The following is a 15,743-nucleotide window of genomic DNA, read 5'->3' as shown; positions in this document are numbered from 1 at the left end:
TAACCAAAATATCAGTGCAAGGGGTTTTCTTTTTAGTAGTTTGGGAGTATGTGCGTAAGACATAATATGCCAATCCTTTTAATGTAGATTAAATAACAAAGCCAGGATGAAGATAATTGGTGGTTGGAAGTTTGATGATAGGATATTGACATAAGATAAATTCTTGAAACCTGCTTGCCCCTCGGAGTTACTCCCAAAGGCCCAACACTGAAAGTCCCCATTTCTGGATGTAATCCTACTCTATCCCAGTCTCTTTTACAGTTTCAGATACATTCTTGAAATTTGCTTGTCCCTTGGAGTTACTCCCTGAGGCCTAGAATTGAAAACCCATATTTTTGTTTCCAACTAATTCTTTTTTATAAAAAACCTATGAATATATTTTATTCCACAGGTTTGCTGTTAATTTGCAGTATTTGTCATTAGCTGTGCGTCACAAAGCAGATCTAGAGGCCAAGGACATTGCATTCCATTTCAATCCTCGTTTCTCACCAGATGTAGTTGTCAGAAATTCATACTTGGCTGGTTCATGGGGAGAAGAGGAAAGAGAAGGAGCAAATCCCTTTAGACAAGGAGCAGAATTTACCATTACAATAATTTGTTGTGAAGATGAGTACAAGGTAGGCACAATTAACAAACTATTATAAGAAATAACCAGCCTTGCTAAATAGTTTTTATTCGAATTTTGCAGTCTATAAAACTATTAATTTTCTTTAAATATGTCAGCTTGTGTCTGTGTATGTGTGGATGGATATGTGTGTGTGCGCAGGCGCGCGAGTGTATACCCGTCCTTTTTCCCCCTAAGGTAAGTCTTTCCGCCCCCGGGATTGGAATGACTCCTTACCCTCTCCCTTAAAACCCACATCCTTTCGTATTTCCCTCTCCTTCCCTCTTTCCTGATGAGGCAACAGTTTGTTGCGAAAGCTTGAATTTTGTGTGTATGTTTGTGTGTCTGTCGACCTGGCAGCACTTTCATTTGGTAAGTCAAATCATCTTTGTTTTTAGGTAAACTATTAATTTCATAGACACATATTAGATGAATGAAATCTATAAACCTAGCATAGTTTAATAGAGAACAAGATGTTTTTAATCATTTAATGTGTGCAAGGGGTGACATTAATTTCCATCTAATTTTTTTTAGGTTCATGTAAATGGGCAACATTATGTCACATATACTCATCGGCAAAAACCACATTTCATCACCCACCTTTACATACATGGTGATGTCTCACTAACTAAATTTGTATACAAATCCAAAAAGGTATGTTTTTGTGTCAAAATAACAGCTGTAAGTATAAAAAATATATTGTAACAAGTTCTTTTTGATGATATGCACTGCCTTGAGTTGAGTGCGTTGCAGGGATGAAAAGTGAATTCTAGAGAGAAAAGGTACAAACACAATGAATTAATTATTTTCTCTATGAATGACACTTCCTTCATAAAATATGAAAAGACATTTGCAGAGTGCAAGTAATGTTGCAAAGAAAGCTGGGAAACATACTGAAAATTTAGTTTAAAATGTTGACCAGAACTGTAATGTACTCTTTGTGAGGAAAATGGGGAAAAGCAGCCAAATTAATTGTAATAGTACAAGGTTTATTTACAACCCATTGACCTAGGTTTTGACATATTTAAAATGGTAGTATTCAGAAGGTACAGTGATTAACACTGGTTACGTGATGTTGTGGAGGTACGTTAAATATGTAGCTGTAAGACAAAAATAAAGATCAAATTCACCTCCTAATAATAAAACCCCAAAATGTGATGCTGATTTTCATTGGAAAGTGTTTCACAAATGCAACTAGCGAACTGACATTATGCTATTATGAAGAATATGAACTGGCATGTCCCCAAAGGGCTTCTGCAAGATGTGAAAGAATAAAAACTTTTTATCCTTGTTCCATTATAGTAGAATATTATGACAGCACGGAATGAGGAGTCTTAGTAAGACTGGAGGTTAAAATAATTGCTGTGAACCAGATGTAAACCTGTTCCTGTGTTCCCTTGACTTACCCTGTTATGAAAGTGTTTGGCCCGTTACTAGGATACAAGTTCCATCACAACTTTTGAAGAGTAGCTCATTGTCCTAGGTAAGTCATTTATGTAGGTCAAGAGCAGAAGCATAACAAGCACCAAACCTTGTGGGCCACCATATGTTTCTCCACTCTGAGTTTAGTATTATTCCTGTTGTATAAATTACTAATGTGACTCTGTTTTCCATTGTTAATTGTGATTCAATCTATGCACAGGCAATGCATTAAACACCATATGATTTTAGTTTCCTTAGTACAATTTTGTGACCTACACAATTAGAGACCTTATCAAAATCACAGAAAATGCCAACAGGGTGATTTTTCTTGTTAGTTCTACCAGAACTGAGTCTGCCTCCACATGCTTCGCTTGGGGGGCATCTCTGTGGCATTCCTCTGGAACCCAGAGCATGTTGGTATCCGCGGAAACAAGGCAGCCGATATAGCGGCAAAGGCTGCAGCCTCTCTTCTGTGGCCCGCTGTTCACATGGTTTGCCGATCTACTGAACATTTTATGTCCTTGTGTTGCTCTTTTACGGCACAAACATTGGTCTGCACTTCATGATAATAAATTGTGGGACATAAAACCTCTTTTAGCCATCAACATATTTTAAGTGGCAATCTTCCCCTGCTTTGCCCCCACTGCTCTCAATCATGAATGCTGAGACACCTTTTACTTCAGTGCTCCTATTTTAATCCGCTACGCGCCCGTTTACAACTGTTGCCTGATCTATCTTCCCTTGTAGCAGATGACATGCGCTCAGCTGATCGCGTCCTTGTGTTTATCAGTATTAGTCATATGACATTGGTAATTTGTAGCTCTTTTCAGGTAAAACAATCCCCCCTCAATAGCAACTTTATGAGATTTCCTTCCTTCTTGAGTTTAGCTCCCACTGCTGCTGATTTAAATTCCAGTTTTTACCCTTCTCTAAGCCATGGAATGGGCACTTATGACCATAGCAGTTTTGTGCCCTAAAACCATAATCCAAAAAAAAAAAAAAAAAACTGGCAGTTGACTGAAGTTATTGTGTAGTATCTGTCAAAATTATAAAAGTAAAACTTCACTTGCATCTACACCAGCTCTGTGCAAGACCAGAAGCTTTTCTCCCTGCTCTCTTATACATCATGGCCATTGTACCTTACACACCGCCCCAGTTTATATCAGCTTCGGTACTTGTTCTGTTAATACCTACGAAAAATAAAACACTATCCTCATTTTAGATGTTACCAGTACTTGTGAACACTGTGTAATGCAGCTTCACTGCCTGTGTGCCTATGCCAAACACAATTCACCCTAAATGATATTACACTATCTTATCAGACACCTCTGTGTAATGTAGAATTGACCTCTCGATGTGACTAGATTAGATTAGATTAGTTTAGATTAATACTTGTTCCATAGATCATGAATACGACACTTCGTAATGATGTGGAACGTGTCTGGTTAATAAAAGATGTCTGTGCAAGATATTACATTACACAAAATATTGCATGACACTAATGTTTAAGTTGTTTTTTTTTTTTCCCGTTAATTTATATCTAAAAATTCAGCCAATGAGTAGAAGTAGTTGTCATCTAGAAAGTCTTTTAATTTATTTTTAAATGTTAGTTGGCTATCTGTCAGGCTTTTGATGCTGTTGGGTAGGTGATCAAAGACTTTTGTGGCAGCATAATTTACCCCTTTCTGTGCCAAAGTCAGATTTATCCCTGCATAGTGAAGATCATCCATTCTCCTGGTGTTATAGCTATGCACACTGCTATTACTTTTGAACTGGATTGGGTTATTAACAACAAATTTCATAAGTGAATATATATACTGTGAGGTTACTGTGAGGATCCCTAGATCCTTAAATTGATGTCTGCAGGATGTCCGTGGGTGGGCCCCAGCAATTATTCTGATTACACGTTTTTGAGCAATGAATACTTTTCTACTTAACGATGAATTACCCCAGAATATGATGCCATACGAAAGCAGTGAATGAAAGTAGGCATAGTAAGCTAATTTACTGAAATATCACCAAAATTTGCAATAACCCTAATAATAAAGAGGTGGACCTACCATTATAAAATGTTTTGGGGACTATTGTGTTGTCAGTAGAGGGGGTATTATGTTGTCAGTAGAGAAGCAGAACTGCAGAGTGGGTTAGTCAGGACAGCTAAGTGACTTCAACCATGGACTAGGCACTGGATGTCACCCAAGTATAGTGGTGTGCACTGAAGAAGGTGGCTCTATATTGCATTCTGCACAGAGACAGATGGAGAATACTGTGCAGTGGTACCAGTGTGCCTTCTGTCTCTGTCGTACACACCATGCTCCAGCCATTGTGTACCCTAATAATGGGTATCACCAAGATAAGTGCTGCACTGACCCACTGAAGCTGCTTGGAAAAGTAGCACTTTTGAACATATTACTTATAGTGTTTGTTTTAAGCCACCCATAATGAACAGTATAGTAGCTAAGTGATGTCACCATATGTAAACTGACATCAAAGTCAATGCTAAGTTTCTACATGCATTCTGAAGCAGTCGTGAAGTTGGTACCCAATTTTTTTTTTTCAGAGTTCTTGGTAGACATGCTGTAGTTCTGGAGTTCTCTGTACTAAATCTGAATAATTCTGCAGAATTTCATGAAGAAAATACTAGTAATTGGAAAAATTTAATGTTGTTAAAAATTTATTTGCCAATTTGTGAAAATAAAATTGTGATCACAGTTCTCGATAGGTCCCCGAGAGTTCTACAGAAAACCTTAATGATTTTTTTGTGTAGGTAATAGTTTATGCAATAATTGCAATAATGAGGGTCCTATTTTCACTACAGAAAAATACAAAATTGCACTAGAATTTTGATGACAGTTCTGATCATAGTTCTGGATAACTCTCCAATAGTTTTATCAAAAAAACTTCCTGTAATTTCTTGTCCAGGTAATCGTTAAAAACTGCAATAATATGGGACTCACTTCCCTGACTTATAGCTTTTCTCTCGGAGGCTGAGCTTCACTGCCCTAGTTGTGACTGGTGCATGTAGGTGCATGTTGACACACATCATGTCGACTGTCATTACGTGTCCAACTGCTGATAACCCTAGCAATCTAATGGTAGTTATATTACAACTACTTTAATTTAATTTTATATTATTTACTACACTTAAGTACTGGATTTGAAGGCAACTGTCTCTATAATGTGCCATGAACTCTTGTTATTTCAGTGATGATTCTTACTGGAATTTTCCAGTATTTAGTAAGACGTATGCTGTTTTTTTCACTGTGGAGTTCAGATGTGTCGTACAGTCAAGCACCTTGTGTACCTTAATACTTTCATTTCAGGGTTGGAAAATAGCAATAGGGATAGGGGTAGGGTTGTGTTCGCTTAAGAGGAGGTAAAAGAACAACTGACTTATGCAATTAAATCAGTTAATTTGTGTCAGCTCAAAAAACACACACTTATTGGAGTGCCAATCATCAGTGTTTGGAAATATCTTCAGTGAGAAAGTGAGCACTGTCATGGATCCACTTGTGGTGCTACAGCTACCATAGAGTATCATTTACTGAAGATAATTGTGGATCAGATTTCTGGATGGAAGTGTGTTTGTGTGTGTGTTTTTTGTGAGGAGGGAAGGGGGAAGGGGGGGGGGGAGAGAGAGAGAGAGAGAGAGAGAGAGAGTGGGGGAGGGGGAGATAGCTTGGTGTTGTCTGTTGTCTCCGCTCCCTAGGAGGAGTCCCAACCAATGCTTAGCAGCCTAAAATAAAAGTTGTTTGTAGACTAAATTAACAAATCATTTAAAAATGATTTAACTAATATATTTAAACAAAATCTGTTATAGCCCAGGAACCTTAAGTACCATTAATTTGATTATTTTATCTGTGACGTGGTTTTGCCATCAATAAAGGTCTTGGATGAAAAGACTCATACTCATCCGTATGTCATCTCAGACAGACATAGGCCTATGCTTGTGTGCTTGAGGCTGCTGCCAAGGGACGTCACTGTGGGGGATTGAACGCAGGGATGCAAGGGATGTCGAGCACGTTGTAATGTCTCTTGCAGCGATCTCTCCGCGATATTTTCAGAAATTTTATAAATTATATAACTCAGTACATATCTCGAAATATCTCTTCTTATCTTACCGATTCCTAAACTTTAATATACGATGATTATCAATGCAAAGTAGTTTCAAGCCCTATTATTCCTTGGAGCGTCCATTTACTCCATGGAATAGCTTCTCTGCTATCTGTTTTCTCTTATAAAAAGAATGATTGAGATCTTGCTGGATGCAGTCATCCACCCTGTTCCAGAGGAAGCTTCTCGGCCCGCAAGGACTGGGCATTCACAGAGGCTGGGTTTGCTGGTAGTTGGGAGCTCCAATGTTAGGCGCGTAATGGGGATCCTTAGGAACATGGTTGCCAAGGAGGGGAAGGAAGCCAGTGTGCACTCCTTGTGCATTGCGGGGGGAGTCATTCTGGATGTGGAAAGGGTGCTTCTGGATGCCATGAAGAGTTCAGGGTGCAGCCAACTGCAGGTTGTGGCTCATGTCAGTACCAGTGACGTGTTTCACTTTGAATCGGAGCAGATTCTGTCTGGGTCTGGGCGGCTAGTGGAAATGGTAAAGACTGCCAGTCTTGCTTCCGAGATTAAGGTGGGCTCACCATCTGCAGCATCATTGATAGAACGACTGTGGTCCTTTGGAGCAGAGCCGAGTGGAGGGTCTGAATCAGAGGCTCAGGTGGTTCTGTGACCATGTAGGCTGCAGATTCCTTGACTTGCCCCATCGGTTGGTGGGTTTCCGGGTTCTGCTTAATAGGTCAGGAGTCCACTACACACAGGAGGCGGCTGTGCGGGTAGCGGGGGCTGTGTGGAAGGGACTGGGCGGTTTTTTAGGTTAGAGGGGCTCAGGGAACCACAGAAGGGACGTCCGCCTAAAAGTGGGCAGGTAAAACACAGTAAGGTAGTTGTAGAAACGATTGGTATTGTAGTTGTAAATTGTCGTAGCTGTGTTGGGAAAAAAACCAGAGCTCCAAGCCCTAATAGAAAGCACTGAAGCTCAAATAGTTGTGGGTACAGAGAGCTGGCTGAAGCCAGAAATAAGTTCAGCCGAAATTTTTTCAAACAGTCCAACAGTGTTCAGAAAGGATAGATTAAATACAGTTGGTGGTGGAGTCTTTATTGCTGTCAGAAGTAGTTTGCCTTGTAGCGAAATTGAAGTAGATAGTTCATGTGAAATAGTGTGGATAGAGGTTATACCAGACAATCGGACTAGACTATTAATTGGATCGTTTTACCGTTGTAGTTGCTGAACAATTCAAAGAAAACTTGAGTCTCATTTCAAAGAAGTGCCCCGCTTATACAATTATAGTCTGTGGTGACTTCAATCTACCCTCGATGTTGTTGTTGTTGTGGTCTTCAGTCCTGAGACTGGTTTGATGCAGCTCTCCATGCTACTCTATCCTGTGCAAGCTTCTTCATCTCCCAGTACCTACTGCAACCTACATCCTTCTGAATCTGCTTAGTGTATGCATCTCTTGGTCTCCCCCTACGATTTTTACCCTCCACGCTGCCCTCCACGCTGCCCTCCACGCCTACCCTCGATGTGTGGAAAAATTATATGTTTATTGCTGGCGGCAGGCATAAAACATCATCCTAAATTGTACTGAATGCCTTCTCAAAAAATTATTTTGAACAATTAGTTCATGAGCCCACTTGAAACGTAAAAGGTTCTGAAAGCATACTTGACCTTTTAGCAACAAATAATCCTGGAGAAATAGTGAGTATTGTGACGAATACAGGTATTAGCTATGACAAGGCAGTTGCTGCTAGGCTGAATACCGTAACACCTACAACCATTATAAATAAACGCAAATTATATCTATTTAAAAAAGCTGATAAAATGCTCTTAACGCCTTTTTAAGAGACAGTCTTCACTCCTTCCGATCTGATCAAGTAAGTGTAGAAAAGTTGTGGAATGTTTTCAAAGAGATAGTATCGAAAGCAATTGAGAGATTTATACCACATAAATTAATAAGTGATGATACTGATCCCCCATGGTACAAAAAACGGGTCAGATCGTTCTTCCAGAAGCAACGATAAAAGCATGCCAAATTTAAAAGAACGCAAAATCCCCCCAGATTGGCAAAGTTTTGCAGAAGTTCAAAATATAGCGTGTACTTCAAAGCAAGATGCTTTTAATAATTTCCACAACGAAATTCTGTCTCAAAATCTGTCAGAAAACTCAGAGATTCTGGTCATACATAAAGCACACCAGCGGCAAGACGCAATCAATACCTTCACTGTGCGATAACAACGGTTAAGTCAGTGATGACAGTGCCACTAAAGCAGAGTTATTAAACACAGTTTTTCAAAACTCCATCACCAAAGAAGATTAAGTAAATATTCCTGAATTCCAATCAAGAACAACTACCAAGATGAGAAACATAGAAGTACATATCCTCAGTGTAACAAAGCAGCTTAAATCACTTAATAAAGGCAAGGCCTCTGGTCCAGATTGTATACCAGACAGGTTCCTCTCATAGTATGCTGATAAAATAGCTCCATATTTAGCAATTATATACGACCACTCGCTCTAGAAAGATCCGTTCTTAAAGAATGGAAAATTGCTCAAGTCACACCAATACCAAAAAAGGGAAGTAGGAGTAATCTGCTGAAATACAGGCCTATATCACTAACGTCGATTTGCAGTAGGGTTTTGGAACACATACTGTATTCGAACATTATGAAGTACCTCAAAGAAAATGATTTATTGACACATAGTCAGCACGGATTCAGAAAATATCGTTCTTGTGAAACACAGCTAGCTCTTTATACTCGTGAAGTAATAAGTGCTTTCGACAGGGGATATCAGATTGATTCCATATTTTTAGTTTTCCAGAAGGCTTTTGACACTGTTCCTCACAAATTTCTTCTAATCAAACTGCTTGCTGGCAGAGTATCACCTCAGTTGTGCGACTGGATTCATGATTTCATGTCAGAAAGGTCACAGTTCGTAGTAATAGGTGGAAAGTCATCGAGTAAAACAGAAGTAATATCTGGCATTCCCCAAGGAAGTGTTATAGGCCCTCTATTGTTCCTGATCTATATTAACAACATAGGAGGCAATCTGAGTAGCCGTCTCAGATTGTTTGCAGATGATGCTGTCATTTACCGTCTTGTAAAGTCATCAGATGATCAAAACAACTTGCAAAATGATTTAGATAAGATATCTGTATGGTGCGAAAAGTGGCATTTGACCATGAATAAAGAAAAGTATGAAGTTATTCACATGAGTACTAAAAGAAATCAGCTAAATTTCGATTATGCAATAAGTCGCACAAATCTGAAGGCTGTAAATTCAGCTAAATACTTAGGGATTATAATTACAAATAATCTAAATTGGAATGATTACATAGATAATATTGTGGGTAGAGCAAACCAAAAACTGCGTTTCATTGACAGAACACTTAGAAGGTGCAACAGGTCTACTAAAGAGACTGCTTACACCATGCTTGTCTGCCTTATTCTGGAGTATTGCTGTGTGGTGATGGATCTGCATCAGGTGGGACTGATGGATGACATCGAGAAAGTACAAAGAAGGGCAGCTTGTTTTGTATTATCATGAAATAAGGGAGATAGTGTCACAGACATGATACGTGAATTGGAGTGGCAATCATTAAAACAAAGGCATTTTTTGTTGCAACGGCATCTTCTCATAAAATTTCAATCACCATTTTTCTCCTCCGATTGCGAAAACATTCTGTTGGCACCCACCTACATAGGGCGTAACGATCATCATAATAAAATAAGAGAAATCAGGGGTCGCACAGAAAAATTTAAGTGCTTGTTTTTCCCGCATGCCTTTCGAGAGTGGAACGGTAGAGAGACAGCTTGAAGGTGGTTCATTGGACCCTCTGCCAGGCACTTTATTGTGAATAGCAGAGTAATCACATAGATGTAGATGTAGATGTCACTTTGTGCAAATGTTCTTAGCTCTAGGAAACGTGCACTATGTGATGAATGCCAGAAATTAATTACGGCAGAATTTTTTGAGGACTTCGCTCCATAGTTTGGAGGCCCTTATTTTTGTTTATTGCATTCCATCACGAACAGACTACTGCATTGTCTTTTGAAGTACTCTTGCACATAATAGACAGTGTAACCTTGATGGACACTAGAAAACGCAGTGTGAGATCAACAAAGAAGAAATTAAGCTTGTACTTGGATCTGATGTACCTTTGTGACTTACAAAAAGGAAGATGCCAAAAAAAGATATTTATATTTGCTTAAGTAAGTTGATAAGTCGGCGATGACGTAAGCATCATATGAAACTTCTGTACCATTAGTGATGGGAAGATATTGTTACAATTGGTCACCAAATATTTACATACCATCATGGTAATAAGGATATTGAAATGAAAGTGAAAAAACTGCTATAGCAAGGCCAGTTATGAGATGAAATGAGGAACTGTCTCAGGATGTACCTTAGCAACTGGAAGACCTTGTCCATTGTACTGTCTTCTCACAAGCTTCGGATGAATCAAATGATGTACGCAGTGTTGCCCAGTATATCATTTTTATAACTGGAATTGGCGTTAATTTTAATGTCTTCCAAAATCTTTTTGAGTCTGGAGACATTGCATACTAAAATAATACTATCAGAAATATTTGAAAAAGTGGAGTTATGCCTGAAAAAATTTAGAAGTATGTTGTAGTAAAGTCATCAATTTGTGTACTGATGGAGAGCCGCCAGTGATAGGTAGAATCAATGGCACTGAAACTTTAATCAAAAACTTTTTAAATTGTACTGTACTATAATATATAAAGAAAAATTCGGAGTAGGTATTAAAATTCATGGAGAAGAAATAAAAACTTTGAGGTTCGCCGATGACATTGTAATTCTGTCAGAGACAGCAAAGGACTTGGAAGAGCAGTTGAATGGAATGGACAGTGTCTTGAAAGGAGGATATAAGATGAACATCAACAAAAGCAAAACAAGGATAATGGAATGTACTCTAATTAAGTCGGGTGATGCTGAGGGAATTAGATTAGGAAATGAGACACTTAAAGTAGTAAAGGAGTTTTGCTATTTGGGGAGCAAAATAACTGATGATGGTCGAAGTAGAGAGGATATAAAATGTAGACTGGCAATGGCAAGGAAAGCGTTTCTGAAGAAGAGAAATTTGTTAACATCGAGTATAGATTTAAGTGTCAGGAAGTCATTTCTGAAAGTATTTGTATGGAGTGTAGCCATGTATGGAAGTGAAACATGGACGATAAATACACTCCTGGAAATTGAAATAAGAACACCGTGAATTCATTGTCCCAGGAAGGGGAAACTTCCTGGGGTCAGATACATCACATGATCACACTGACAGAACCACAGGCACATAGACACAGGCAACAGAGCATGCACAATGTCGGCACTAGTACAGTGTATATCCACCTTTCGCAGCAATGCAGGCTGCTATTCTCCCATGGAGACGATCGTAGAGATGCTGGATGTAGTCCTGTGGAACAGCTTGCCATGCCATTTCCACCTGGCGCCTCAGTTGGACCAGCGTTCGTGCCGGACGTGCAGACCGCGTGAGATGACACTTCATCCAGTCCCAAACATGTTCAATGGGGGACAGATCCGGAGATCTTTCTGGCCAGGGTAGTTGACTTACACCTTCTAGAGCACGTTGGGTGGCACGGGATACATGCGGACGTGCATTGTCCTGTTGGAACAGCAAGTTCCCTTGCCGGTCTAGGAATGGTAGAACGATGGGTTCGATGACGGTTTGGATGTACCGTGCACTATTCAGTGTCCTCTCGACGATCACCAGTGGTGTACGGCCAGTGTAGGAGATCGCTCCCCACACCATGATGCCGGGTGTTGGCCCTGTGTGCCTCGGTCGTATGCAGTCCTGATTGTGGCGCTCACCTGCACGGCGCCAAACACGCATACGACCATCATTGGCACCAAGGCAGAAGCGACTCTCATCGCTGAAGACGACACGTCTCCATTCGTCCCTCCATTCACGCCTGTCGCGACACCACTGGAGGCGGGCTGCACGATGTTGGGGCATGAGCGGAAGACGGCCTAACGGTGTGCGGGACCGTAGCCCAGCTTCATGGAGACGGTTGCGAATGGTCCTCGCCGATACCCCAGGAGCAACAGTGTCCCTAATTTGCTGGGAAGTGGCGGTGCGGTCCCCTACGGCACCGCGTAGGATCCTACGGTCTTGGCGTGCATCCGTGCGTCGCTGTGGTCCGGTCCCAGGTCGACGGGCACGTGCACCTTCCGCCGACCACTGGCGACAACATCGATGTACTGTGGAGACCTCACGCCCCACGTGTTGAGCAATTCGGCGGTACGTCCACCCGGCCTCCCGCATGCCCACTATATGCCCTCGCTCAAAGTCCGTCAACTGCACATATGGTTCACGTCCACGCTGTCGCGGCATGCTACCAGTGTTAAAGACTGCGATGGAGCTCCGTATGTCACGGCAAACTGGCTGACACTGACGGCAGCGCTGCACAAATGCTGCGCAGCTAGCGCCATTCGACAGCCAACAACGCGGTTCCTGGTGTGTCCGCTGTGCCGTGTGTGTGATCATTGCTTGTACAGCCCTCTCGCAGTGTCCGGAGCAAGTATGGTGGGTCTGACACACCGGTGTCAATGTGTTCTGTTTTCCATTTCCAGGAGTGTAGTTTGGACAAGAAGAGAATAGAAGCTTTCAAAATGTGGTGCTACAGAAGAATGCTGAAGATTAGATGGGTAGATCACATAACTAATGAGGAAGTATTGAATAGGATTGGGGAGAAGAGAAGTTTGTGGCACAACTTGACCAGAAGAAGGGATCGGTTGGTAGGACATGTTCTGAGGCATCAAGGGATCACCAATTTAGTATTGGAGGGCAGCGTGGAGGGTAAAAATCGTAGAGGGAGACCAAGAGATGAATACACTAAGCAGATTCAGAAGGATGTAGGTTGCAGTAGGTACTGGGAGATGAAAAAGCTTGCACAGGATAGAGTAGCATGGAGAGCTGCATCAAACCAGTCTCAGGACTGAAGACCACAACAACAACTATAATATTACTGCATTATACATCAAGAGGCATCGTGTGGAAAAATTTCCAAACCTGAAAGAACAAGAGTCAATATGCTGTGCATAAGAACAGTTTGAGCAAATGTACTGAATAACATAAATATTGCAAAAGTCATTTGAAAGTCATTTTCATAAGTTTGATACCCATTTTTAGTTAGTGATCAAAATGTAGTACATGTTCCTAGTGACACAGAATTGGAGCTGATTAATTTAAAAGCAATTTTTTTGTTAAAAATTAAATCTGTAAGCTATTTTCATATCAAAATAATTCTGCTATAATTGATTTCTGGCATTCAGTATGCAGTGCACATTTCCTAGAGCTAAGAACATTTGCACATAGTTATATAGACCTATGTCTGTTTGAGATGACATACAGATGAATACAAAGCTTTTCATCCATGACATTTATTGAAGGCAAAATTACGTCATGGATAAAACGATCAAATTAACAGTTTGTAAGGCTCCTGAGCTACAACAGATGTTGTTCAAATACACCAATTAAATCATTTAAATGTTAATTAAGTCTACAAATGACCTTTATTTTAGGCTGCATGTTCCACATCATTACAAAGTGTCGTATTCATGATCTATGGAACAAGTACTAATCTAATCTAATCTGGCTGGGACTCCTTCTAGCGAGTAGAGATGACAACACCAACACCAAGTTCTCTCTCTCTCTCTCTCTCTCTCTCTCTCTCTCTCTCTCTCTCTCTCTCTCTCTCTCTCTCTCGCCCCCCCCCCCCCCAATCCAGAAATCTGGCCCAGAGTTATCTCCAGCAAACGACCCTCTTCAGGAGATGCAGAACCATAAGCAGGCTCTACACAACAGCGTTCACCTTTTCATTGAAGAGATGATTTCCAAATACTGATGATTGATGGTCCATTAAGCATGTGTCTATTGATCTGACACAAATTAATCAATTTAATTGTATGAGTCAGTTGATGTTTTACCTCTTTTAAGTGAAAAAGACCCTACCCCTATCCCTATCTTCCAACCGTGACAACGGAAGTATTAAGGTAGAAAAAGTGTTAGACTTGGACGACGCATCTGAACTCCTCTGTGAAAAAAATAGCATATGTCTTGCTAAATACTGAAAAATCCCAGTATCTATCAAACAATGAAGTAACAGGAAATTGTGAAAGCAAATTATAGAAACAGCTACCTTCTAATCAGGTACTTAATTGTAGCAAAGAATATCAAATTAAATTTAAGTTTTTGTAATACAATGTCTCCTCTCTAGGAGACACTGCCTTAAAGAAGCACTGTCCGTGTGGGTGGAGAGGTTTGCATGTTCAGATGACACTAAGAGCTATACCGGCAGTAGCATAGCTACTGGCAAGGCCTCCCAAGTCGGACAGCTCTTAGTCGATGAACCAGACGAAGTGTGTCTCAAAATGACCTCTCTTTCCACTCCCTGTCCTTCATCATTTCACATTTGTAAGAAAAAGGGAGATGAACCTCAACAGCAGAAGAGAAAGCAATTCATCTAGGGGAAGGTTACCCCAAAATCAAATACCCTGGTCCTCCAGGTTGGGGGCTGCCGATGGGCTACCACCCCATTACGGGTAACTTGTTAATGGTAAACAGACTACAAGGAAGCCTCAGAATTTGATAATACAAAATGGATGAAAAGTGCGTAAAATAAGTAATACAATGCAAGAAATAGATGAAAAATGGCAACTGCCATTAGATTTCTGGGGTTGTTATCAGTTGGTTACATAGTGACAGTTGACAGGATAAAAAAGTCATTAAAGTTTTCTTTATAACTCTTGGGAAGCTATTCAGAATTGTGATTACAATGTTATTTTTGCAAATTGGCAAATATTTTTTTTACATCATTAAAATTTTCCAATGTCTAGTGTTCTCTTCATCAAATTCTGCAGAATTATTCAAATTTAGTACAGAGAATTCTATAACTATTGCATATCTACCAAGAACACTGAAAAAAATGTACATTTCTTGGAAATTGGTTGCCAGCTTCACAGCTATTCGTAATTTTGATCATAATATTTTTTCAGAAAATACTACAGAACTGTTAATTTTTGTTTACAGAGAACTCAAGAACTATAGCGTGTCTACCAACAACAGCGAAAAAAAAAAAAAGTATATTTCCGAAAATCTGTGCCAGATTCACCAAATTCTGTGAAGCTTACACTACAGTCATATGTGGCTGAAAGATGCTGTTGGCTAGAGTTTAATGTGGTGCAAGTCTCCCTGGCATTGTGCATCATCCAACCATCTACTTTCTTATGTGCACACTGCTGTAATAAAACCATTAGGGACATTTCAACCTTTCTAAAGCTGCCCAAGTCAATTGTTGGTGACGTGATTGTGAAGTGGAAATGTGAAGGAAAAACCACAGCTAAACCAAGATGTATTGACAGGCAGAAAATGTCGAGCATTGTGGTGGGTAGTTTTAAAACAATCACATGAAATCAATGGAAAGAATCAATAATGAATTCCAAAGTGTTACCAGCAGTGGATGTAGCACAATGACTGTGTGTAGGGAATTAAAAATAATGTGGTACAATGGTCGAACAGATCCTCGTAAGCTGCCCATTGCTATAGCCAGTGCTACGCCACACTTGAGGTTGTGTAAAGAGAAATGCCACAGGAGAGTTGATGACTGGAAACAGTAATTAGGA

General features: G+C 40.2%; 1 protein-coding gene across 1 annotated transcript in view; it reads left to right on the top strand.

Annotated features, from left to right (window-relative positions):
- LOC126244935 (tectonin beta-propeller repeat-containing protein) overlaps positions 1 to 15,743 on the top strand; it is a 211,524-nt gene that overhangs the window by 162,576 nt on the left and 33,205 nt on the right. Inside the window, exons 14-15 of the mRNA XM_049948276.1 lie at positions 392 to 617; positions 1,139 to 1,258. Of these exons, the coding sequence (XP_049804233.1) occupies positions 392 to 617; positions 1,139 to 1,258 (346 nt within the window). The remainder of the gene's footprint in view (positions 1 to 391; positions 618 to 1,138; positions 1,259 to 15,743) is intronic.

The sequence above is a fragment of the Schistocerca nitens genome, chromosome 1 (genome assembly GCF_023898315.1).
Source record: "Schistocerca nitens isolate TAMUIC-IGC-003100 chromosome 1, iqSchNite1.1, whole genome shotgun sequence".
Classification (NCBI taxonomy): Eukaryota; Metazoa; Arthropoda; class Insecta; order Orthoptera; family Acrididae; genus Schistocerca; species Schistocerca nitens.
The sequence above is the reverse complement of the archived record's forward strand: the minus strand, read 5'-3'. Positions and strand labels throughout refer to the sequence as shown.